At 40.9% G+C, this 23,932-nt stretch overlaps 1 protein-coding gene across 5 annotated transcripts in view; it reads left to right on the top strand.

Annotated features, from left to right (window-relative positions):
- tjp2a (tight junction protein 2a (zona occludens 2)) overlaps window positions 1–18,793 on the top strand; it is an 87,630-nt gene extending 68,837 nt beyond the window's left edge. For all 5 annotated transcript variants that reach the window (XM_007892654.2, XM_042332703.1, XM_007892652.2 and 2 more), the window contains exons 15-23: window positions 3,438–3,533; window positions 3,642–3,721; window positions 5,506–5,716; window positions 6,437–6,537; window positions 9,994–10,218; window positions 11,176–11,289; window positions 13,688–14,038; window positions 15,269–15,351; window positions 17,749–18,793. In XM_007892654.2, the coding sequence (XP_007890845.1) occupies window positions 3,438–3,533; window positions 3,642–3,721; window positions 5,506–5,716; window positions 6,437–6,537; window positions 9,994–10,218; window positions 11,176–11,289; window positions 13,688–14,038; window positions 15,269–15,351; window positions 17,749–17,932 (1,445 nt within the window). In that variant the 3' untranslated portion in view covers window positions 17,933–18,793. The remainder of the gene's footprint in view (window positions 1–3,437; window positions 3,534–3,641; window positions 3,722–5,505; window positions 5,717–6,436; window positions 6,538–9,993; window positions 10,219–11,175; window positions 11,290–13,687; window positions 14,039–15,268; window positions 15,352–17,748) is intronic.
- Window positions 18,794–23,932: the final 5,139 nt, after the last annotated feature.

The following is a 23,932-nucleotide window of genomic DNA, read 5'->3' as shown; positions in this document are numbered from 1 at the left end:
ACCGGATGCCTAGATTGCGCATTGGTTCAGTGAGTCTGAGGGAGAGCCCAGGAAGCAGGTGGTCAAGGCAGCAGGTGGTAAACTTCATGGAGGTGATTGTGGTTGAGAGGGAGGAGGGAGAAATGGGGCAAAGGAGTGTAAGGAAAGGGGAGTGGCAGGAGCTGTGGTGGAGGGAGAAAGTGGTGTGGTCGGTCTGGGTGAAGTGGAAGGGGACGTGAGGTGGGGGGAGAACGATGCAACCAAATGGATGTTTTCAATCTTTGAGGGGAAGAAGTCTAGGACCTCTTAGGATGTCCAGGATGGAGGGAGCTAGAATGGGTGCACAAAGGAGATGATGGACAGTAGAAGATAGCGTCTTTGGGTTGTTGTTTTGCCTCCAGGATGACTTTGGGGTAAAAGTCAGTTTTGGCTTGTGAAAGGGAGAGGGGTAGGTGCGGTGGTGCTTGAGCCACAGCTGGCGGTGAATCATGAGGCTGGAATTCTGCCATCTTTACTTGAGCATCCTGGTTTGTGTTTTGGTGAGCAGAGATGACTGTTGTACCGGGGGAGCGGGTAGGTTTGGAAACAACCCTGAATTTCAGGGGAGCCAGGAAATTAAAGGTTGTGGAGAGACAGTCATCCAGCAGCTTGATGGAGGTCCAGAGAGAGAGGAGGTCCGAGGAAGTGAGAGCATTTGTGAGAGACTCGGGTGGGGGGGAGAGGGGAAAGCTTTTTCCAGGGGCGGAAAAAAATGGTGGAGAGTTTGGAAGTGGGGATGTGAAAGGAGAGGAAAAAGCGGAAGCAGGCTAATGGTATAGTTCAGTTCAGTTTTGTGTTTGTGTTTTGAACAGGAATAATCTTAGAAAAATTATTAAATTTAAATAATGAATTTAAATTTTGACAAATTCCTTATAATTCTGACAGAATAAGAGCTCCCTCCAAGACCTGCTTAGGTAAAGGTAGTGACTAGTCCAACAGCACTAAACCATACAAGATGGATAATAACCACTATGCTACAGGACTCGACATTAGATATGCTCCCTCACACACACACACACCCCCCACACACACACAACACACACTGCCCACTCTTGCCTTCCCAAAACCTCTCTCAATCCCGCCGCTTAATGTAGCTCTCAATCCTGCCCAGCTCAGTGCTGAGTTTGTTGATCTCAGTTATGATGCTACAATTGGCTTTGTCACCCCTGTTTTGAAGATGACAAAAATTAGTCACATTTCCCGCTCCAGATCTATATCCGGGAACGTTTCTAGGAACAACGGATAAAGGCAGAATTGGACCCGGTGCAATACCCCAACTAATTGGTAATCTGCTGACTACGCTAAAATGTGCAGAATTACAATGGGGAGGAGGTTCGTGTGAAGAATAACCAGCTAATGGATGTATTGTAGGATACCCAGTCACATAGGGAATGAAACAAATAATCCTTGCGTTTGATATAGCACCTTTCACGTTGGGGGACACCTCAACACATTTCACAGGATTGACTATAAAGTGTATTTTTATCGGTGACCACGGGAGCTAATTTGGGCATGGCTGTCCCAGTAGGAATGAATTAGTGGGGAGGGGATGGGGGGAGAGAGGAGAGAATTTTGCCCAGGGAAGTTGTAGAAATCTCAAATTGTTTTGGCATATGTAAAATGTTTAAAATTTAGGGTTGTAGATTCAGTCAAAATAAGTTGCACAATTGGTGAAATCTGATACATTTAAGTTTTCAATCTTGGCTTGTCATTCTTGCTCCAGCGCCTTGGGACATCCTCCCGACGTGAAAGGCGCTCTATAAATGGAATCTTGTTGTTGTTGACTGAGGATAGCTATCTCCCCTATTTCTATAATAATATCGGTGGCTTTCCATGCTCTACTTTAACGGCACTCTTATTTTTAGCAAGAGCTGAAAAAGATGCACTTGCTTTTACTTCTGTCCTAAGTGGGCGAAACTCAGTGCTATATTTAACTAATGGAGCAGTATTTCTTGAAGGAAAAAGGAAAAATCTTAGGCAGTGGTATTTGCCTTCACAATCCCAATGGCAACGCCTTGATTACTGAGTCGCTGCTATTTCCTGACTTATGTGGAGCGCCTGATTGTGTTTTTGTTATCATAAAGCTGACATCTGCACTCCCATTTTTCATTGGTGAATGAATTATAATAATAATAATCCTTGCATTTGATATAGAGCCTTATCACATCTTCGAGGCATCTCAAAGCGCTTCACAGAATATTCTGTAAAGTGAATTGACTGTATTTTTATGGGCGAAACCCGGCAGCCAATTGCACATAGCAATGTCCCACAAACAGTCATGGATTGAGCAACCATATTATTATTTATTTATTTTTAAAGGGATTATTACCCCTGGAAAAGCGATCTGCAGTCGACTAACATCTGGGTTCCTACTTACTGCTAGGTGAACAGAGGCATGTGGAGTCAGGAAACTTGCCCAACGTTTCACCCTGCCCGGAATCAAACCCAGGTCCTCTCGTTTGCGAGACGAGTGCTCTAACCAATAAGCTACAGGGATCACCAATCCTTGCATTTGATATAGAGTGTTATCACGTCTTTGCAGTGTCTCCAAGCGCTTCACAGAATATTCTGTAAAGTTAATTGCCTGTATATTTTTGGGGCGAAATGCCCTAAGATAATGCACAAGAGAGAGGAACACTACTTGATTTTGTTTGTACTCATTCCTCTTCCTTAACCCCTCTTTGTCGCAGCCCTGTGGTGCTGAAGTGTACTACGTGATCTCCACCCTGCACTACCCCAGCAGAGATCAGCTAATACAACAGCTTGAATTTATTTAGCGGCTTTCCCATGGGGTAGCATCTTCAAGCACTTAACAAATGCATAATTTGACTTTTTTTATTTGATTATTATTTAACTATTATACAATTGCAATGATGCTTTAGTAGTGTAACTACAAACTGTTTTCATTACTTCCCTTTCCCCCACCCTGATCCTGAAACCTTACTCCGTGTAGCTCAGTGCCACACTGAAGAATCTGTTTACTCACCAAGTTACCAACGATCATTTTCCGAGTTTAACAGGTGTATTTAAGATCTTCAAGATGCTACCCCACATGAAGGGCGCAGTATAAATGTTAATTGTTGGTGTGTATGTATAATATTGATATTTTTCTACTCTTTCTGAAGCAAATGTGTTGCTCTTCAAAAATTGTAACCAACTAAGGAACCTTTGCTTGAAATAACCTTATTACAAAGTTTAATGTGATTTAAATAGTTCTGTTTGCAATAATAATTCTTGCATTTGATCCAGATCCTTATCAGGTCTTCAAGACCTCTCAAAGCGCTTCACGGAATATATTGTAAAGTGAATTGACTTTTTATTTGATTATTATTTAACTATTATATAATTGCAATGATGTTTTAGTAGTGTAACTACAAACTATTTACATTGCTTCCCTTCCTCCACCCTTCCTTTTGTAGCTGGCTTTAAAAGACCTGTGGTGCTCTTTGGACCTATAGCAGATGTGGCAATGGATAAGTTGGCGAAGGAATTGCCTGATTCTTATAAACCTGCTAGTAAGTAACCGTTCAAACAAATGTTCCTGATGGTCATCTGTGCTCAACCTAACACATTAGCAGAGCATTCATTTACAGTTCATCTGTGTTTTACTTCTTAAACTTCAGAAACTGAGCCCAGAGATGCAGGTGCAGAAAAGACGACTGGTGTGGTCAGACTGAACACAGTCCGGCAAATCATTGAAGAGGTAAGATAGTGGCAAGACTTTGCATTTTCACTCCAATACTTGGTCAGTGAACTCTTCTCTTGCAGTTTTTCTCTGAAACAGACCCCTGAATTACTTTGTTATTTTAAAACCTATGTTTGAATTTATGCCTGGTTTCAGGGAGAAAAACTTGCTTTCTTAAAATGTCCAACCATTACATCCAAGAACCATACAAGAGTTCACAGATTACATAATTATTTGTGTACAAGTCACTGTCTATGCCAACTGCCTTCATTTAAAAAAAAATACCTTTTATATTTGTGTAAGTAACGATCCATCTCAGGGGAAGGAGCAACCTGTGAGAGGTTCCATTCTAATTATTGTTGTGTCTGTGACTTCTAGTGTTCAACATAGTTTTCCATGATTTCGGCTAATTCCTCTTCTTACACTGCTATATTAGGTTTTAAGGAGGCATTTGCTTGACATGCACAATTGGGCTGGCATTTGTTCAACTGAAAACATTTTCCCTTACTAGTACATCTATAAAACAATCTGATCTAAAACTGGACTTGTTGGAATTTGTATCACTAATTCCATTTGCCCATTTTATAAAAACCACTGGAATTTTAACTGAAGTAAACAATCTGTAAGTGGGAGAGGAGGGAAGGCGAGGAGGAAGCACATGTTACTCTGGGACACGGCTGTTTGCATTTTTGTCTATATTAAAAAAAAGCAATTCTGTTTTTAATGAGCACACATGACAGGAACAAATATTGTTCAAAGTTCAGTTTGTTCCTAAAGTAAACCCAGTTGACAAGTTATTTTTGCAGTTGTCAACAACTTGCCTGCAATTGAACTCTTACCAGCAAGTTGAGTGCAGCAGATGAAAAGCTGTATTGTCGACCCTTTTCAAAGTTTTTGGATCTTGATAAGAGGGAACTAAACAGCAACACATTATTCCAGATTTAAAATCAAGACTCTTACATTGAATACCCAAAGGAAATTATTTATCATTTGGTTCATAGAGAGCACTCTTAACACAATGGACTGAGTGTCCTGCTACACACCAGAATAATGAGCTGCCTGTTGGCTCAGCAAGTTTAACTGTGTGAAGTGTTGGATCAGCCACTCGCTAGATTTAAATAAAATATCTGATGCTTCACTACTGCCGGTGATTACCTAATCCTGTTGGATGCAAATCTGGTTATAAACTACTTTGCGTGTCACAGGATTCTGTTCGCTGTATTTATTCTAACGGAGAAATGCATTGAATGTTTTCTTGTAAATGCTTTCGTAAGTGTTCAATTATCAAGAGAATGGCTGGATACTACATGATATTTATACAAGTAGAACTAAGGACGGAGTGTGTGTGGGTGAGATATTTATTCAAATGCAATTATACACTTTTAAATGTAAGCATTTGCTTGTGCAAAAAAAAGGGTGGAACCAAATGAGACTCAGAAATCCAGATTAATCTGTTACGGTATGTCGACAGGATTCAATTGAACACATTCGCTGTATAACAGTGCAACAGAATTTTAGATCTTGCAGCTCAGAAACAACAATTTTTTGAGTTAAATTTATTGCAATTCAGTGAACATCAAAGGCTTAAAAATTAAAAGTAGCTGGTCAATTAAGGAAGCTGTAGGATTTTTTTAATTAGGTTGCATGTTTTTCTTCATTAGCCTCTCTGCCTTTTCACTGATGAATTTCCTTCTTTTACAATGACCCTGACTCACTGGAACACTTTTCCTGGGGGAATTAATGCACTTGTCTTTCTCTGTGATGCACTTCTGATTTCCTCTTGGGTTTTTGTGCCTGGACAGGATAAACATGCTCTACTGGATGTAACGCCCAAGGCTGTGGATCTACTGAACTATACTCAGTGGTACCCGATTGTGATCTTCTTTAACCCAGACAACAAACAAGGAGTTAAAACAATGAGGCAGAGACTGACTCCAAATTCTACTAAGAGCTCCCGAAAACTTCATGAGCAGGCTATCAAGCTAAAGAAAACTTGTACTCATCTTTTTACAGGTAAGAAACTGTAATTCACTGATAGATTACAGATCTTTATCAGATTCAATGCCCTTTCTCTTCTCTCCCTTTCTTTATCTTGCCACAGTAATCTATTTGGTGAGGTAATGTAGCAATGCCATTCTTGCAATTGGTGCAATACTTTAACACATCATCGAAACAAGCTTCACAGAAATTACTGTAAACTATTTGAAGACAATGCTGTAATAGGAACCAAGAACAGCTTTGCTGTCAGCTTGGCTCATCTGGCACAGTGGCCTCTTTCGGTGCTGTAAATTTCTCAGTTAGAATTGGGTAGTTGACTCCTAATATAGGGAGGGCAGAATTAACCAGCATTTGTTTCCACTCCTTAATGCTGTCCAGTGTGTGCCGCTGCTAGCAAGTACACAAGTGAGGATGGGATTGTGTTTATTTGTGATCCTGCAGCAGTCGAATGGCATCTCACTGTCATAATGGCCACTTAGGCAAGGTACAAGTCAGAGTGTCAGCCATACTGCAGTAGAAGGTAAAATCAATCCAATGCCTGCAGAGGGGAGGGGAGAAAATGGAATCTTTAACGTCCAAAAGGCATATGGGAGCTCAGTTTTAATGCCTCATCTGAAGGACTGCATGTTAGACAGTGTAGCACGCCCCTAGCACTGGACTACGATTTCGAGAGCATTGCAAAAATAGAATTTCAAAACTTATGTTAATGACCATTTTTCTCTTGTCCTCCTTTAGAGATCATTGATCTGAATTCTGCCAATGACGGGTGGTATGGAATGCTTAAGGATTTGGTCAATAACCATCAAGAATCGGCTGTGTGGGTTTCAGAAGGAAAGGTCCGTATTTGAAGTTCTAAGAGTTTGCTAAATTCATTCAAAACCTTGAGGGCCAATTTGTCTGCGCATTAACATTAATGACACGTGACTGTGAGATAATCCTGAAAACTTGAATAACATTTTAAAATGGCTCGTACCATAATTTAAATCAGTAAATGGTCTTAACCGATCCCATTGTCATCGTTATTTAAATGAAGGGAAATGACCGCATATTAGTTTTAGATAAAAGTTTGATGTAGCAGTTCTTTTTAATATCTCAGTTAGAAGTTGAGCTGTTCTAGTCAGCAATTAACACGTTTGTGTTGCAAACGACGACAGCATTTAAGAAGAATTACAGGCTGCTCGTCTTAAGAGAAAGTTGGATAAGAGTAAGTTTTTTGCATTGTGTCTTAATTCCTCCTTTTCTCCATCCATTCATTTAGATTGCACTGCATTTCAGTTAAGTGCAAGTTTCTTAAGCTTCAGTGCACCCAGTGATCTTGGCTGACCTAGCAATTTTGCCTATAGCCTGTCCCATTTACTCACTCATTAATTACCCGTAGTCACATAACCAGTATGTATCAATAGCTTATTCCTAAAAGTTGGAAACCTGTCCTTGTACCTAGGATTTTCCCAACGAGGTTTGTTATGCTTCACATTTCTTTGTGTCTTTTAAAAACAAAACTTGCGTTTCAATTTCTGTTTGTTACTCCAGTGAGGAAAAAAATTGAACTGCAGCTCCCCCAATGGTCTCGTGGGTAAAAGCACGACCACATATACCACTGGGGCACATTGATGAGACGCTCACTCATCTCAGTTGGGGTGCTAAAGTGCCACCTGCTTTAGAGAAGGAAAAATCACTCAAGGTTCCCAGAGACTGCTGCTGGAAGGTGTGCGGGTGTGGGCTTTGAGTTAGGACAGCTGAGTTAGCTTATGAGATAGTGGAGGCCTTGTGTCTGATCTTCCAAAATTCCTTGGATTCTGGAACAGTCCCCATGGATTAGAAGATCGCAAATGTCACACCACTATTTAAAAAAGGTGGAAAGGAAAAGATGGGGAACTGTAGGCCAGTTAGTCTCACATCAGTGATAGGAAAATTTTTAGAATCGTTGATTAAGGATGTGGTATTACAGTATTTAGGGGAACACAATATAATTAGGCCAAGTCAACATGGCTTTACAAAAGGGAAGTCATGTTTGACAAATCTCATAGAATTTTTTGAGGATATTTCGAGTAAACTAGATAAGGGTGGATCAGTGGTATATTTGGACTTCCAGAAGGCATTCGATAAGGTGCCGCATAATAGGTTAGTCCAAAAGAAAGGGGCCCATGGAATTGGGGGGAGCATAGTAACGTGGATTGGGGAATGGTTAACGTGTACGAAACAAAGAAGAGGGATAAATGGGTCCTTTTCAGATTGGCGGGATGTGACTAGTGGAGTGCCACAAGGATCAGTCCTTGGGCCTCAGCTATTTACCATCTACATCAACGATCTAGATCAGGACATCAAAGTTAATATATCTAAATTCGCAGATGACACAAAACTAGGAGGAGGTGTCAACACAGAGGATGACATTAAAAAAATGCAGCGAGACATAGATAGGTTAGGTGATTGGGCAGGTAGGTGGCAGATGAAGTATAATGTAGGGAAGTGCGAAGTCATCCACCTGGGTAGCAAAAACAGTAGAGCGGGTTATTTTTTAGAAGGGGAGAGATTGGAATGTGTTAGTGTCCAGAGGGACTTGGGGGTCCTTGTACACCAATCACAGAGAGTTAGTCTGCAGGGGCAGCAGCAATTAGGAAGGCGAACGGTATGTTAGCATTCATTATGAAAGGATTAGAGTATAAGAGTAGGGAAGTCTTGCTGCAACTGTATAGGGCCCTGGTGAGACCACACCTGGAATACTGTGTCCAGTTTTGGTCTCCTTATTTAAGGAAGGATGTACTTGCCTTGGAGGGGTGCAGCGTAGATTTACTAGGTTAGTACCAGGGATGAAGGGGATGAGTTACGAGGATAGGCTGACCAATTTGGGCCTATATTCTCTAGAATATAGAAGAATTAGAGGGGATCTTATAGAAACCTTTAAGATCATCAAAGGGCATGAGAGTAGATAGTGGGATATTGTTTCCCCTGGTTGAAGAAACTAAAACCAGGGGTCACAACCTTAAAATCAGAGGCCAACCCTTTCGCACTGAGTTGAGGAAGAACTTCTTCACTCAAAGGGTGGTGAATGTATGGAACTCACTACCCCAAAGGGATGTTGACGCTCAGTCCTTGAACATATTCAAGACTGAGATAGATAGATTTCTTATTGCAAAAGGGATTAAGGGATATGGGGATAAGGCAGGGTCAGGTTATTAGCTGGAGTTAGATTAGAAGATTGAATGGAGCTTGGTTGTGATACGAACACTTTCCACCAAAGTTGACACAGGAAAATGGCAACTTGATGAGCTCGCAGAGGAAAACCAGCACCTGTGGAATTGTACCTCAGCAGAAAGGGAATCTTGGAATATTTCTTCCATTTCTTTTTTTATAAAAAGCCATGTGGTATGTTAAACCTAGTGATCTGCAAGTACCTATAGTGTCAGGACCATGAGGGTCGATCTAGTCAGAGTCTGTGCTCTATGCAGTTCTCAGCCAGAGGTTTCATTGGCATCAGTGGTACTGTGTCCAGATACCTATCACTAACCAGAGAGCTTTAGCACCACATTCTTCACTGGAGCAATGGCTTCAGCTTCTCCCGCCCGCAGCTGGCTTACTAAATGCACGCGCACAACTGCGTAACGCTCACTGCATGTAATGGTGTCTTGGCAGGTAATGTGCACCTGTTAATTTCACCACTCGTCCTGCACGGTGATGTTGCCATGATCTGTAGCCTGATCACAAGATGATCCTTGAAAGTAACTGGCTGCATGGAGTGCACACTCAGTTGTTAAGCATGGACACTATTTGCATTGCTCATTTATCTAAGCTGCAGGTTAAATGCAGCTTGACCCATTCCCCCTGTTGAATAGAACACTTTAGTGCAGCCACTCAGATCAATTCCTTGCTCCAGATTATAAATTGAGGGCCTTTGAACAACAGAGGGGTGAAATTATAATGAGACATTTCTGTTTCTTGTTGGGAAAATCCTACTTGCTCTGAAGAGAAATTGACTGTACCTTAACCCTTTCCCACCCAAACAATTAATCAAAGTGGACTACTCGACTCCCATTGGACAGACACAATGGGAAGTTCTGAGCATTTTGGGTGGGAAATATAAGGAATATCACTTGCTCTTAAGAGGAATTCATGGCTGCGATTCTTTTCCCATTCCCACCCAGAGCAGTCGATATGAAGCTCGTCAATTTTTTTTTTTTTTTGCAGTTTAAAAATTTGTTGGAGGCTCTCAAAAGACCTGGGTGGGAAAGTGGTTTTGTGATGTGGACATGCAGTCATTTTGAAATAATGCTTCACGCCAACTGTCTGGGGTTTAGGCTGACGGATTAGGAGACGAAGATCTTGAGATGCCCGATGACCGTGTGTCATACCTGTCAGCGATGGGAGCCGACTACCTTAGCTGTGACAGCCGCTTGATGAGTGACTATGACGACACGGACACCGAGGGAGGAGCCTACACTGACAATGAGCTGGATGAACCACCAGAAGAGCCTCGTATGCCTGCTGTTGGCAGGTCATCCGAACCCGTGCACTTGGAAGAGGTGAGAGTTAATAGAATGCCTATCTATTTTAGCCATGAGCTTGGCTGTCAGCACCCTACTTCGCCTTGTATGTCAAATGTAAAATGGTTATTGTGTCAGCTTGGCTCAGTTGGTAGCACGTTTGACAGAAGGTCGTGGATTCAAGCTTTAAATCGTGACTTTGAGCTCCTAGTCTATCTCGGCTGATATTCCAGTGCTGGGGCAGCGCTGCATTGTCTGAGGTGTGGCCGTTGCAACACAACGTTAAATCCAGGACTCACCACCTGTACCTCCAGATAGAAGTGAAAGATCCCATGACATTACTCAAAAAGTGAATGGTGTCTCTCTTGTTGTCCTGGCCAACAATCCCCCACATAAACCGGTTATTTTATGGATGTCTGTGAGATCTTAGCTGGCACGTGATGTCACAAGAATGCAGATTTTCATTTCTATCTTACATCAGAACCACGTTGCGATGCTTGGGGCACTCTCTGCAATATTCTCCATCAGTACATTGGTGACTGGCAGTTCACAGAAAGAAACCACCATTTGGCACCAGCCACATATGAAATGAGTTGTGACAGGCACAATGCAAGTGGTTTATTTTGAGTAAATCACTGGCTACTTGACATCTGTTACGTTAATACATCATGTCTCTCTCCATGTATTTTTGAAAGACTTCTTTTCCTTTGACCTTGGGGAGACTTTACGGTGCTTTTTGAATGGTGGCCAGAGAGTGACCTGCTTGAAGTCACGAAATATTATAATATTAATAATATGCTAACATAATAATATAATCATATGAATAGAATTTAGGAAAAATGTACATTTTACTTTTTTTATATAAAAGAAAGCATTTGTACGGATTAACTTTTAATTTCTGCTGCAACTTCAGTGCTGGAAGAAGCCAATTTGTACGAAAACAATTGTTTAATTGTGCAAAAAGCATCACGTCTTTAACATTCCTGTCATTTTTAGAGAAGGCCAAGTCCGGAACCAGCTTTAGTGAAAGGACAGATGAGGAGAGCAGGCAGCAGGGAAGTACTGAGAGATTCCAGCCCTCCTCCAGATTTCCGTCCGGAGCCACCAAAGGTAATTTGGACTTTATTTATCAATATCTTACTGACGCTAACGATCCATACTATCCATTGAATTGTAGCATTTGGTTTTAGGAAAACTAATTGACCCTTTATTTCATTTGAATAGTTCATTGGACTCTACCCCACATGAAGGGTGCCATATAAATACAAGTTGTTGTTGTTATCCTTGCACTTGATATAGAACCCTTATGTCTTTAAAACATCTCAAAGCATTTCACAGGATTTACTGCATGATATAATGATTGTATTTTGTAGGAGCTAATTTGCATATGGCAATATGCCACTAGCTGTTATGAAATGAATGACCAATTTTCTATTAAATAGGAAATACACATTCTCTCCCCTTCGGTCTAAAACCAGGAAATGCAGAGTGGCCAAAACTTATTCTGCGATGACATAGATGTGTTTTGCTCATAAATATATGGTCAATTCACTTTACAATCTATTCTGTGAAGCGCTTTGAGTCGTCGAAGACGTGAAAAGCGCTATATCAAATGCAAGAATTATTTATTTTTATTATTTATGTGAAATTGCTGCAATCATGCTTTATCTTAATATAATAATATAAATTTGAACCAATGCCAAAATGTACTCCACCCTTATTATGTCATGAAGACTAAACGATAACTGGGAGTGCACTTTAAGTTACTGTTGTAAACTTGAGTGGTTTACATAAGCCCTTAGAATCTAAAAGACACGAGTCTCTGAAGACCCTCTCAGAGAACTTTTATTATTTCAGAGCCTTCCTATTCCGGTTTAATATAGCTTCTGCCAATAGTACTTCACCACTATTATTGCAGACAGTAATTTTGTTCTTGGTATCGCATGATTGAGGAAAGCATTTTTCTGGTTTAATGTGAATCATAATTGAGCCAGATGAATAAGTAAAGGGCTTTTGCCTTGACATGTAATTCTTTTCTGTTGAAGCATAATTCTGTTGACTCGTTGTTATTGGAGCTTAAAGTGCCACCTGAGAATGTTGGCAGTCTTACGTCTAGGACATTAACAACTTTATATAAATCTGTGTAACAAGGGAGGGTTTAAAGCGCTAAGAATATAACAATGATTTAAGGTTCATATTTTTAACAAAAATTTCAATGCTTCACTGAATTGTGGGTTCAAGATCCACATGAGGACTTGGAGCTCAGGCTGATCTGATATTCCAGTGCAGTGCTGGGGAAGCATTGTCAGAAATGCCGTTCTTTGAATGAGATGTTAAACCAAGAACCTTTCTGCCTGTCCTTGGATGCATGTTAAAGATTTCCATAATTCAATTGGAAAAGAGTTTTTTTTTAAAGAAATGTTTAATCCCGCCCAACAGTCTCCAGTTTAATGAATCAGGTCTTTCACCTTGTGATTGCTTGTCAGATTTTGTTGGCACAAAATTAGTGCTGCATTTCTGTCTACAGACACGCATTCTTAACATCCAGGCTTGACTGTGGAAACTTCCTGCTTGTCAGTCTCCCCAATAATAATAATCCTTGCATTTGATATCGCACTTTTCACGTCGGGAGGACGTCCCAAAGCGCTTCACAGAATATACTGTAAAGTGAATTGACTGTATATTTGCGGGCGAACGCGGCAGCCAATTGCGCACAGCAATGTCCCACAAACAGTCGTAGATTGAAAATGACCAATTTATTATTGTTTTTTGTTTTTTGGAGGGATTATTATTAGGCTCTGTGTGGAGTAAGGAAACTTGCCCAAGGTTTCGCCCTGCCTGGAATTGAACTCAGGTCTCTCACTTGTAAAGCGAGTGCTCTAACCACTGAGCTACAGACTCCACAAACTCCTCCCTCCATAGGCTGTAGATCATCCAGAACTCTGCAGCCCATATTCTCTCCCACCCCAGGCTCCGTGACACTTTGAATCACAAAAAGGATATAGTTCTAGATACTGGTCCTCACCTTCAGAGCCCTCCATGGCCTTGCTACCCCCTACCTCTGCAACCTCATACCCCCTACCAACCTGCCTGCTTCTTCCGCTCAACGGGCTCCAGCCTGTTTCACGTCCTCTGCCTCGCCCGCCCCACATTGGTGAGCAGGCCTTCCGCCACTCTGCTCCACCCTCTGGAGTTCCATCCCGCAGGCCCTCCGCCTCACCCCCTCACAAATTGGACTCCACATTGATTCCACATTGATTGTCAAGTGCCCTGGGTCACCCTCCCGACACGAAAGGCGCTAAATAAATCCAATTTTGTTGTTGTACAGAAAACTGGATTTGACCACAGTGGCTTTAAAGTGCTTTCAGACATTCAACTTAAAAACGCTATAAAATATGAAATCTTTCTCTCTTACAGAATGTCTTTGACTGGGATGATCTGTGGAAAATTGTATTTTTATGAACTTTAGTTTTATCTGATTGATTCTTGTTCTTTGAATTATCTGAAGGCCAAAGCGCAAGAACTCCCTCGACAGTATTACGACGCCAGCCGTGGATACGAATCCAAATCTAGCAGCCAGAGCCCTGCCAGCAGTGAGCATCCCCGGGGTCAGGAAGTATCGTCAGCCAAGCCATTACCTCCTCCAGTCGCTTCCAAACCAGCTCACGGAGTCCGAGTTATGGTCAAACCACCTCCTCCATCGGAGGACCAAGAAGAAGAGGAAGAACAGGAAACCGAAGCTCCGGACCAAAGTGGCAAAGTGAAGTCTGTGATGGGCAAAGTCAAAATATTTGAGAAACTGGACCACAAAGCTCGGGCTAAGAGGCTGCAGGAACTGCATGAAGCACAGATGGCAAGAGTAAGCAGTAATGGTGCAGCTCCTTCTCTATAGAATGTTGATTTGCATTTGGTATTTGATCCCTTGTCAGAATTCAAATTGACCTTTTAAGGAATTTTAGTAATAACCTGAAAATCTCATGTACATATGTGCGTGTGTGTGTGGAACACAGCAATAACCTGAAAATAACAAGTGTCTATGCAGAAAGTAGTAAAATTCTGAAGAACAATGCTTGTACACAAAAGCCTGCACATTTTGACATACTGTACTTGTAGATTGCACAAAGATTTTGTGTCTTCATGGGATTCTTTGTTGTTCTGAAGGATAAAGCTATGAAATCAGCTTTGAGTTTTGATTGACTTAAGTGTGTGTGCTATCCAATGTTGCCTCGCCATAAATCATCCAGCTCTAATGAGAGAGCAACCTCCTTTTGAGCAAATTACCACTCAAATTACTTTTGAGTGGTAATTTGCTCAAAAGAAATAATGAATTATTTTCAAATTTGTTTTTAATATTTGTAGCCTTTTGTGAACGCAACACATTGTGGTTACTGTCTGCTAGTTTTCCCCCGTTCCTGTGCCTTCCACTTTCTCCATGCTGTATCTCCACATGTGATGATGTGCTGTTGCCATCTGCTAGATTTAGAAGTTTCCGGGGGAGTGAAAGTGGTTACAATTAATTATCGTGATTTGAGCTCACAAGATGAACCAGCCTGTTCATCGAGCGGACTTGTGAGCATGAGATTGCTTTATTGACCTTGTTGAAGCTTGCTCAGCAACCTGTCTTGCACCCCCAAACCCACTTGCTGGGAACAGACTGGTTCTGTGTGGGAGTTTAATGATGACAGTAAATGATTTTCGATCAGTTGAACAGTGGGCTCCTATTATAGTCACCCAGCTTGTCTGCCCTTTGTTTAAATAAATAGGATTTGTAAAATGGCAATATCCATCCAGGTTTCACTTCAGCACCGTCCTGAGAAACATTGACGACAATAACATTTTGCAGTGAAATGATTTCTTAAAAATAGGTCAGTTCTTTTCTTTAAGATTAATTGCCAAGTTGGCACTCTGTCCAAACTGAGTATTTAGAGGGAAATAACCTATGCGTCGGAATGAATGTAAGTGCCCCTATCTGTGAGTTTTAATCTAAAGGTGTGTACAGTGGTTTAAGAACGTATGGTTTTGAGTGTAGGCAGTTAACTCACTGCCTGGTAAACTTCCGCCAAGCTGACCATCCTCTTTCTGTTTACAGATGGAAATTGCTCAGAAAAATCCTGACATTTATGCTGTTCCAGTGAAACTACCTAAGCCTGAGCCACGGACGCAGCCCACAAGGTAGGAGGTTGTTCAGAAGAATACTCTACTTCTAATGACTACTTGCATTAAAATTCTTTTACTTTGGACAATTGTTTTGCTAATGAGAGTGCTTGATGTCTGTTCTGAGGAATGGAACATTTATACTCTTGGATCCAACAGTATCATTGAAACTCCTTCAGTAGGTACAGCACCGGCTGACACAATGTGGCGTTTCTTCTCTACTGAACCAACAATATGCTGTAATTGCACCACTGTGTTGAAATGTCAGCTTAGACTATATGCGGGGTTTGAACCCACAACTTTCTGCCTCAGAGTACTTCCAACTGAACCAGGATGAATCTTGCCGCTTGAGGATTCAAGACCCATATTAGGACATTGAGTTGATAATCTAGATGCTATTCTTTGGATGAGATGTTAAACCAAGGTCCTGTCCGCCTGTTCAAGTGGATGTTAACGATCCCAAGGCACTACTCGGGGAAAAAAAATGCAAATTTCTCCCAGGGTCCTGGTCAACGATCCAAATAAAATTAATTTCATGGCTTTTTGTGGAGCATTACTATGCACAAATTGACTACTGCATTCGACTATAGATGAGCATTTAGAGGAGAAAAAAACAACCCTGGGAAGCACATTGACTCGTTTTGACATGACAAGGGCTATATTCTCAAACCACATCGTTGTTCAGTAATCCGCCGCTACCCAGCATAAAAGATGCTATTTAAATGCAAGTTGTTGTGTATCAAATGCAGTGATTAGTATAATTGTACGCTGCAACCTAAGCCCATCATTATTCAAACCTAGGTTAAAACTCACAAATGTTAGAAAAGGTAAGACTTTCAAGCCGGAAATCTGAACTGGATTTAAACAGAAAATCCAGGGGTTGATATGTTAGCATGTTAACCTACTGCCAATGTCTCCCTTGTCCTCTTCAAACAAATTGAAGACTAGCCTTCAAATAAAGTATGAATTTAGAAAAGGCTGCAATGCTCAAGTATACAGAGTTTTAATATTTATGGAGTGATCGCATTTTATCAGCATATTTGTTCTAAGAATTTGTGACAAAACAAATCACCGAATATAAAACTAATCCTGCTGCCAATGTTCCTTTTTTTTAATAAATCTGTGTTTTTCTTTTAACTTTTTTCAGCATTGTGCAGTCTTTTTTTCCCTTTTTTGCTGTCCTTAAGGTTGGAGCAACTGAATGATTTAATCAAAAGGCAGACTGCCACTGTGCAAAACTAAAATAACATTATGGTACATAAGTATTTCGAGAGAGATGTGCATGCGACCACCAGGAAGATGGAAGGAAAACTAGATGGACGTTTTTTTCATTGAGCAATTCTTATGTTAAGATGTGCTGGTTGTGTCCTCGCTTACAAATCCCAAGACCGGAGATTTCAGCCATTGGCAGGCAGCCAGTCCATCTGGTAATCTAGAGGAGACTGAATGTTCATTTTAAGAGATAAGACTCTTGAAAATTCGCAATATCTTACTCTTAGGATCATTAAGAAATGGACAACAACTAGATAAGTACTAAAACGAGAAAACTACAGGGATATGGAGAAAGGACAGGCACCTGGGCCTGAAAGGATTGCTTTTAATGGAGGCCACACAGACACGATGGGCTGAATGTCTGCTGTCTCTGCTGACTTTTATGGTTCTAAAACCAGCAAATTCAGACTGAATGTAAGACTGTTCCAATGTTCTGCACCATTCTAAATTTTAAGAACATGAGAATTTCTGGCCTCTGATGTGCTTCGCTAAACAGTTGGACTTATCTGGATCTTCTACCACGTTGCTGTGCTGCTATTGTTTATTCCATGTTTCAATTTATCACTCTCTTTGTAAATTTTCTGCAGATAATATCTGAAAGATCTTTGCAACTAATACACCAGAAAAGGGGCACTCTTAACAGTTGCGTAAAGTGCCAATTGTGCAATGTTCTATGGAGAAATAAACCATCTTTCTCTTTTTCAATGTATAATTGTTTATGACAGGGGGTGGTGGGGGCGAGAAGAGCAAAGTACATTTCCCTGGTGTGGCAGGGTCAAATTGAGTTCAGATACTCTTTCACAAAAAAAATCTTTAAGGGCATGTCAGCCACAAGCTGCTCACATGTACCCCCTAGTGGCTACCTACAGATGAGTGTTACCAGAGGCCTAGAATAAGTGAGATGCTTTTCCTCTTGAGTAATAAATAATGTGAGAGAATTATAAAAAGGAAGAAAAATGAGGGTGGAGGCAAAGCAGAAGGCAATAGAGAAATATATACAGGTACAATTATTTTAGTTAGCTAGACATGTTCAATAGCGTTGATTTTCTTTGATGGAATAAGCCATTCATTCTTTGATTTTCATTCCCCATGTGTTATTTTTGCATCCCTTCAAATAAACATTGACCTTGTTTCTATTCCTAGCTCCAGGCCCCCTGAGCCTCAGAAGCCTCCGTCGCAACCTTATCATGATCCCAATCGTGGAAGTTACAGCACTGAGGACGATGAAGAGGAGGAATATCGCAGGCAACTAGCAGATCATTCAAAGCGAGGTTACTATACCCAGTATGGAGCACAAACAACTAAGTACAGAGATACAGAGTTGTAGGAGAGTGATTGACTGTGGAACAATGAGTCTAATGTATGATGGTCACAAAATAATTTGCAAAAAAAAAAGGGTGTCGGGTGCTAATTGGGATTTCAGTTTTAATGACGAATTTGCAAAACTTTAAATGGAATATCAGAAATGAGCGGAAAGGCAAAACAGGCTGGAGTTCAAAACGGAGCAGACTCCCTTATTTTGTACTTTGATCATTTTCAGAGATTGCAATTAGCCATTTTGCAAATCACAAATTAAACAGTAAAATGGAATTAGCACTACCATTTAGCAAATATTTAGAGAGTATTGTAAATTAGACCTCAATTATACTTTTTGTACTTTACCATAATAATCGGACTGCCTTTATGCGTTTTCAGCTAGTTATAGCTCACAATGAAAGCAATAGTGTTACAACATAAGACTACTAACTACATTATGCTGTAATTACCTTGTTCGAAAACTACAAATTTTGGATAGAAACACAAAGTGCCTTTTCCTTTTTGAACAAAATAAACTTTTTTTTAAGATAAGACTTGGTGGAAGTAATGACATTGAAGTTTTGTTTTGATTGATTTTCTTGTGTGAAAAGTTCTCATGATATAATGTTCTTGTGGGGAGCAGCAAAAGAAACAGTCATTTTATATTACATTTACAATTAATTTCCGTCTCTTCAGTAGCCTATCACAGCTAAAGTATACTGATTTTGTATATAAATGCTGCTGTTGCTGTATTAATTGCAAAGCTTTTGTACAATACAGCTGAAGTTAAACGTGTCTGTATATGGAGGATGTTGTTGAGCCAGGTTGTATTTCTGCTTCACCTCCCACTCCTGGCATTTTAGCTTCCAAGAATAAAGCAATCTTTGTTTCATTTTTTCATTGTTCTTGATATGTTGGTGCACAAATAAAATTGAGATGCATCCCAGGCTTACCAACTGGTATTTTTCTCAGATGATAAATCAGATATTTATTAATAATTACGTAGAGGTTATAATTTGAACTACTGCACATAGATTAATACATTCTCTAGATATGTAGGCAGAAATAGGACGCTGATCTTGTCTTGCGTGAGCCAAATCGGCATATAGGAATCCACTCAGCTGTTATTTCAGATTGTCAAGTTTCTAACACAAAGGCCTTTCTAATTTGTTGCTGCCCTTTGTTAAGACAGATAGCTCACATCAATGACTTGTGCACCCTGCCCATTGGTCTAACGTCTTTTTCAGTGACGGTTACAAATGACTGGTACCTTTATTTACTCCCAATGTTGCATGCTTTTCAGAATTGCACAGCCTGTTTCAGTCTCTGAACAGGAATGTGCAGGAAAGTGGATGTTGGTGGAGGGTCGGGGGGAAACCATGTTTGATACTCCACGGGTTCACTGAGGCCAACGGGGTATAACATCCATTCGGTGTTGCATGTATCATCCAAGGCGATGTTAGACACTATATGGATTTTCCATTATAACTGCCCTTCACCACAGGTGCTGCATGTAATGTTGAACTGGAACATGTATCCCTACGAATGCAAGAAAAGTATGTACTCTAGGTTAAAGAACCAAGCAGAAAATCGAAGCTGAGCTGTTTTCATCAAACCCTTTAGCCAAATCACAATTTCGTTGCACTTGCAGCCTGAGGTGAAGGTTTTGGGGATCCCGCCAGCGTTCCTACAACCTCTTACAAAAGTGCAGCTTTACATTCCATTGTTACAAGGTTACATGGTTCTAAATAAATTCTCCTTCAGGACCAAAGTAACAAATACAGAGCAGCCCTACACACACACACCTATATTGTACAGTATCCTGGTGATGGTGACCTCTGCTGTTCAACTAAATTGATCGGATTCTTAACTTTAAAAAAAACTTCAATTTATTCACATGCCTCAAAGTGACAATCCCTCCATGCCCTCGCACCTCCCTACCTATCCGATTTGCTTACCCCCCACCCACTCCACCATCAGCTGGCTCCGGCCTCCTGTTTGTCCCCTCCACCATCAGTGGCTGTGCCTTCAGCCGCTACGCCCTGAAACTCTGGCACACTCTCCCTCAATCCCTCCGCCCTGACCCCGATTTCCCCACTTTCAAATCCCACCGAAAGACCTTTGTTAATGTGCTTATGGTCACCTTGCCCCTCCCTCTCCCCCTGGCTCTGGGTCAGACTCCGCCACTGTCAAGTGCTCCATGATACTATACCATGTGAAGGGTGCTAGATAAATGCAAGTTGTTGTTGACTTTTCAGAGTTCTGCAAGCCTAGAAATGTAGTTCTCTCTACTGAGACCAGGATTGGTGTGAAACCTGGTAATGTGATCTGAGAAAAGAATATAGTGTTGCAGCATAAAGTTTGATCCTCATCATCAGCCTACCTCTACTAGATTCAGTGCACTCATAAACATTATAAGAAAAATATTTTTGGGGAAAAATGTATAATGTTTTATAAAACCAGTTGGCATGAGTTTGGAGAAATAATCCTTCAGATGAGACATTAAACCAAAGCCATGTTTGCCTGGGAAGGTGGACATTAAAAATCCCATAGCAGTATTCAAAAAGAGAAGGGAAGTATCGCAATAATAAGAGACTCAATAAAAATACAAGTTTATTCTTTGTGGTACTTTGACATTCTGTTGTAGTCTGTTACAAAGGCTGTGCTTTTATCTCTGGGATCCTCGTGTCCTTAGAGACTAAATAGAATGTCCACTGCCTTACTCAAGGGAATTCAACACATTAATTTGAGTTGGCACTTTTTTGTTTCTCAGAAATATTGGTAATTTTGCTATCAAGGGTGTTGCGCTTTTTGTGCCACTTCAATATTATTCAAATTACAGAACATTTTGCGATGTGGAAGCTTTTCCAAGAAATGAGAGATTCTGACAATCTTTGAAACTGTTTCTTCCAAAAGGGATTAAAAGCTACATTCTGCGAATGGCAATAGCAACATTTGATATTTGTCTATTGACAATTCTGATGCATTTGAACTATTAATTCCAGAATGACAAGGCTGTTCAGGCTTCAAAGATACAATACAATTAACATTTATATACTCCAGTGCCTCTCACATTGGGAGGACATTCCAAAATACATGATTGAACTTACAGAGATACAAAATTAAATTGTATAGAGAAAATAAACAATATTTTCAATACGCCAAGGCAGCAGGAGAGCAAAGGGTTCAGATTCAAAATTGCAAAAGGGCAATTTCAGGGCAGATACCAGGAATTATTTATTTATACACAGAGGGTATATAATAGCTGGAATGGGGTTACCAGTAATAGCGGTCGAGACCAGGACACTGGACTTATTTAAGAAACGGCTTTGTGCTACGATGGTGTGACAATAGAGGTCAAATGAATCAAAGGAACTTCTTCATCAAATTAAATCATCATTTGAAATCACCACTTGTCAGACCCAGGTATCAGTTATTGCCTACCATAATGTTACATTTTGTATATGGTTTGTAGTTGGTTTATATCCTTTGTTAGGCCAGCCCCTGGAATAATGCGTATGCATTGTATTATTAATGCATTACAGCATCCACTCTTGACAATTGTGATATATGTACTTCAGGTTTACTGAACATTGATCTGAAGCCAATTATCAGGAAATTCTGCACTCTTGCATTAGCAGATTTTTCACTTCAACAGCAGCAACAACTTGCATTTATATGGAAGGTTGCAAATGTTTCTCCCCTGTACAAAAAGGGGCAGAAGGATAAACCTGAGAACTACAGGCCAATCAGCCTAACATCAGTAGTAGGGAAACTTCTGGAGACTATAATCCGGGACAATATAAATCTCACTTAGAAAATTATGGTTTAATAAAGGACAGTCAACACGGATTTTTTAATGGCAGATAGTGTCTGACAAACCTAATAGAATTTTTTGATGAAGTGACTGAGAGGGTGGATGAAGGTAGTGCAGTTGACATAGTTTATCTTAATTTTCAAAAGGCATTTGACAAAGTGCCACATAATAATAATAATAATCCTTGCATTTGGTATAGCGCTTTTCACGTCGGGAGGACGTCCCAAAGCGCTTCACAGAACACACTGTAAAGTGAATTGACTGTATATTTGTGGGCGAACGCGGCAGCCAATTGCGCACAGCAATGTCCCACAAACAGTCATAGATTGAAAATGACCAATTTATTATTGTTTTGTTTTGGAGGGATTATTATTAGGCGTGTGGAGTAAGGAAACTTGCCCAAGGTTTCGCCCTGCCTGGAATTGAACTCAGGTCTCTCACTTGCAAAGCGAGTGAGACGTATAAATAAAATAGAAGCCCACAGTATTAAAGGGACCGTGGCAACATGGATCCAGAACTGGCTAGGAGACAGAAAGCAGAGAGTGGTAGTAAACGGTTGCTTTTCTGACTGGAGGGAGGTATGTAGTGGTGTCTCTCAGGGGTTGGTATTGGGACCACTGCTCTTTCTGATCTATATTAATGATCTGAACCTGGATATAGGGAGCACAATTTTCAAATTTGTAGATGATATTAAGCTAGGAAAAGTAGCTAATGGGGAGGAGGATAGCACCAGACCCCAAGAGGACTTAGATTGGTAAAATGGACAGAAACGTGGCAGATGAGGTTTAATGTGGAGAAATGCGAAGTGTTGCATTTTAGTAAGAAGAATGAGGAGAGGCAGTATAAGCTACAATCTAAAAAGGGGGCAAATGAACAGACCTGGGGGTCCACATAAGTAAATCTCTGAAGATGGAAGGACAGGTAGATAAAGCTGTTAAAAAAGCATATGGGTTACTAGGTTTTATAAACAGGGACATAGAATTCAAAAGTCAGGAGGTTATGTTGAATATTTATAAAGTGCTGGTTAGGCCTCAGTTGGAATACTGTGTTCAGTTCTGGGCACCGCACTTTACGAAAGATGTTAGGGCATTGGAGAGGGTGCAAAGGAGGTTTACCAGAATGGTATCAGGAATGAAGGACCTTAGTTATGAGGAGAGGTTAGCGAAACTAGGATTATTCTCCCTAGAGCAGAGAAGATTAAGAGGGGATTTAATAGAGGTTTTCAAGATCATGAGAGGAGTTGATAGGTTGAACCGGGAAAAACTGGTATGTGGGTCAGTAACCTGAGGACACCGATTTAAGATAGTTGTTAAAAGAAACAGAGGGGGATTAAGAAAAATGTTTTCACCCAGCGAGTTGTTCCGATCTGGAATGCATTACCTGAAAGGGTAGTGGAAGCCGATTCAATAACAACTTTTAAGAGAGAAGTAGATGGATATTTGGGGTGGACAGGATTGCAGGGCTATGGAGAGAAAGCGGGCCAGTGGGATTGAGTTGGATTGCTCTTTTCGGAGTCGGCGTAGACACGATGGGTCAAATGGCCTCTTTCTGTGCTGTATGATTCTATAATTCTATGATATAGCGGCCTTCATGCGGGGCATCCTGAAGCGCTTGACAGTGGCGGAGTCCGAACATGAGAGGGAGGGGGAGGTGACCATAAGCATGATCAAAAAGGAAGGTCTTCAGGCGGATTTAAAAATGGGCAGGAAGGGGACAAGGCAGAGGGATTGAGGGAGGGATTTCCAGAGTTTTAGGGCATAATGGCTGAAGGCATGGCCACTGATGGTGGAATGGTGGGCACGAGGGACAAATATGAGGCCGGAGCCAGACGTGCAGTGGCAACGAATGTTGGAGTGGGGAGTAAGCAGGTTGGATAGTAGGGAGGTACGAGGGCATGAAGGGATTTGAAAACAAGTGAGAGGATCTTGAAATCAATCCATTCGGTAATTGGAAGCCAGTGGAACCTGGTAAGGACTGGTGTGATGTAAGTACGGAGTACTGTCCAGGTGAGTATGCGGGCGGCAGAGTTTTAAATTAGTTGAATTTTGTGTATGTTGGAGCTGGGGAGACCAGTAAGAAGGGCATTGGAATAGTCCAGCCGGGGTGTGATGAAGGCGTGGACGAGGGTTTCGGCTTCTTTGGTTGTGAGGTATGGACAGAGGCAGGCAATATGAGTGAGGTAGTTAAAAAGTGGTCCTGGTCAGGGAACGGATA

The sequence above is a fragment of the Callorhinchus milii genome, unplaced genomic scaffold (assembly GCF_018977255.1).
Source record: "Callorhinchus milii isolate IMCB2004 unplaced genomic scaffold, IMCB_Cmil_1.0 Scaffold1, whole genome shotgun sequence".
In the NCBI taxonomy this organism is placed as follows: Eukaryota; Metazoa; Chordata; class Chondrichthyes; order Chimaeriformes; family Callorhinchidae; genus Callorhinchus; species Callorhinchus milii.
Note: the sequence above shows the minus strand (reverse complement) of the source record. Positions and strands in the feature narration are given on the sequence as shown.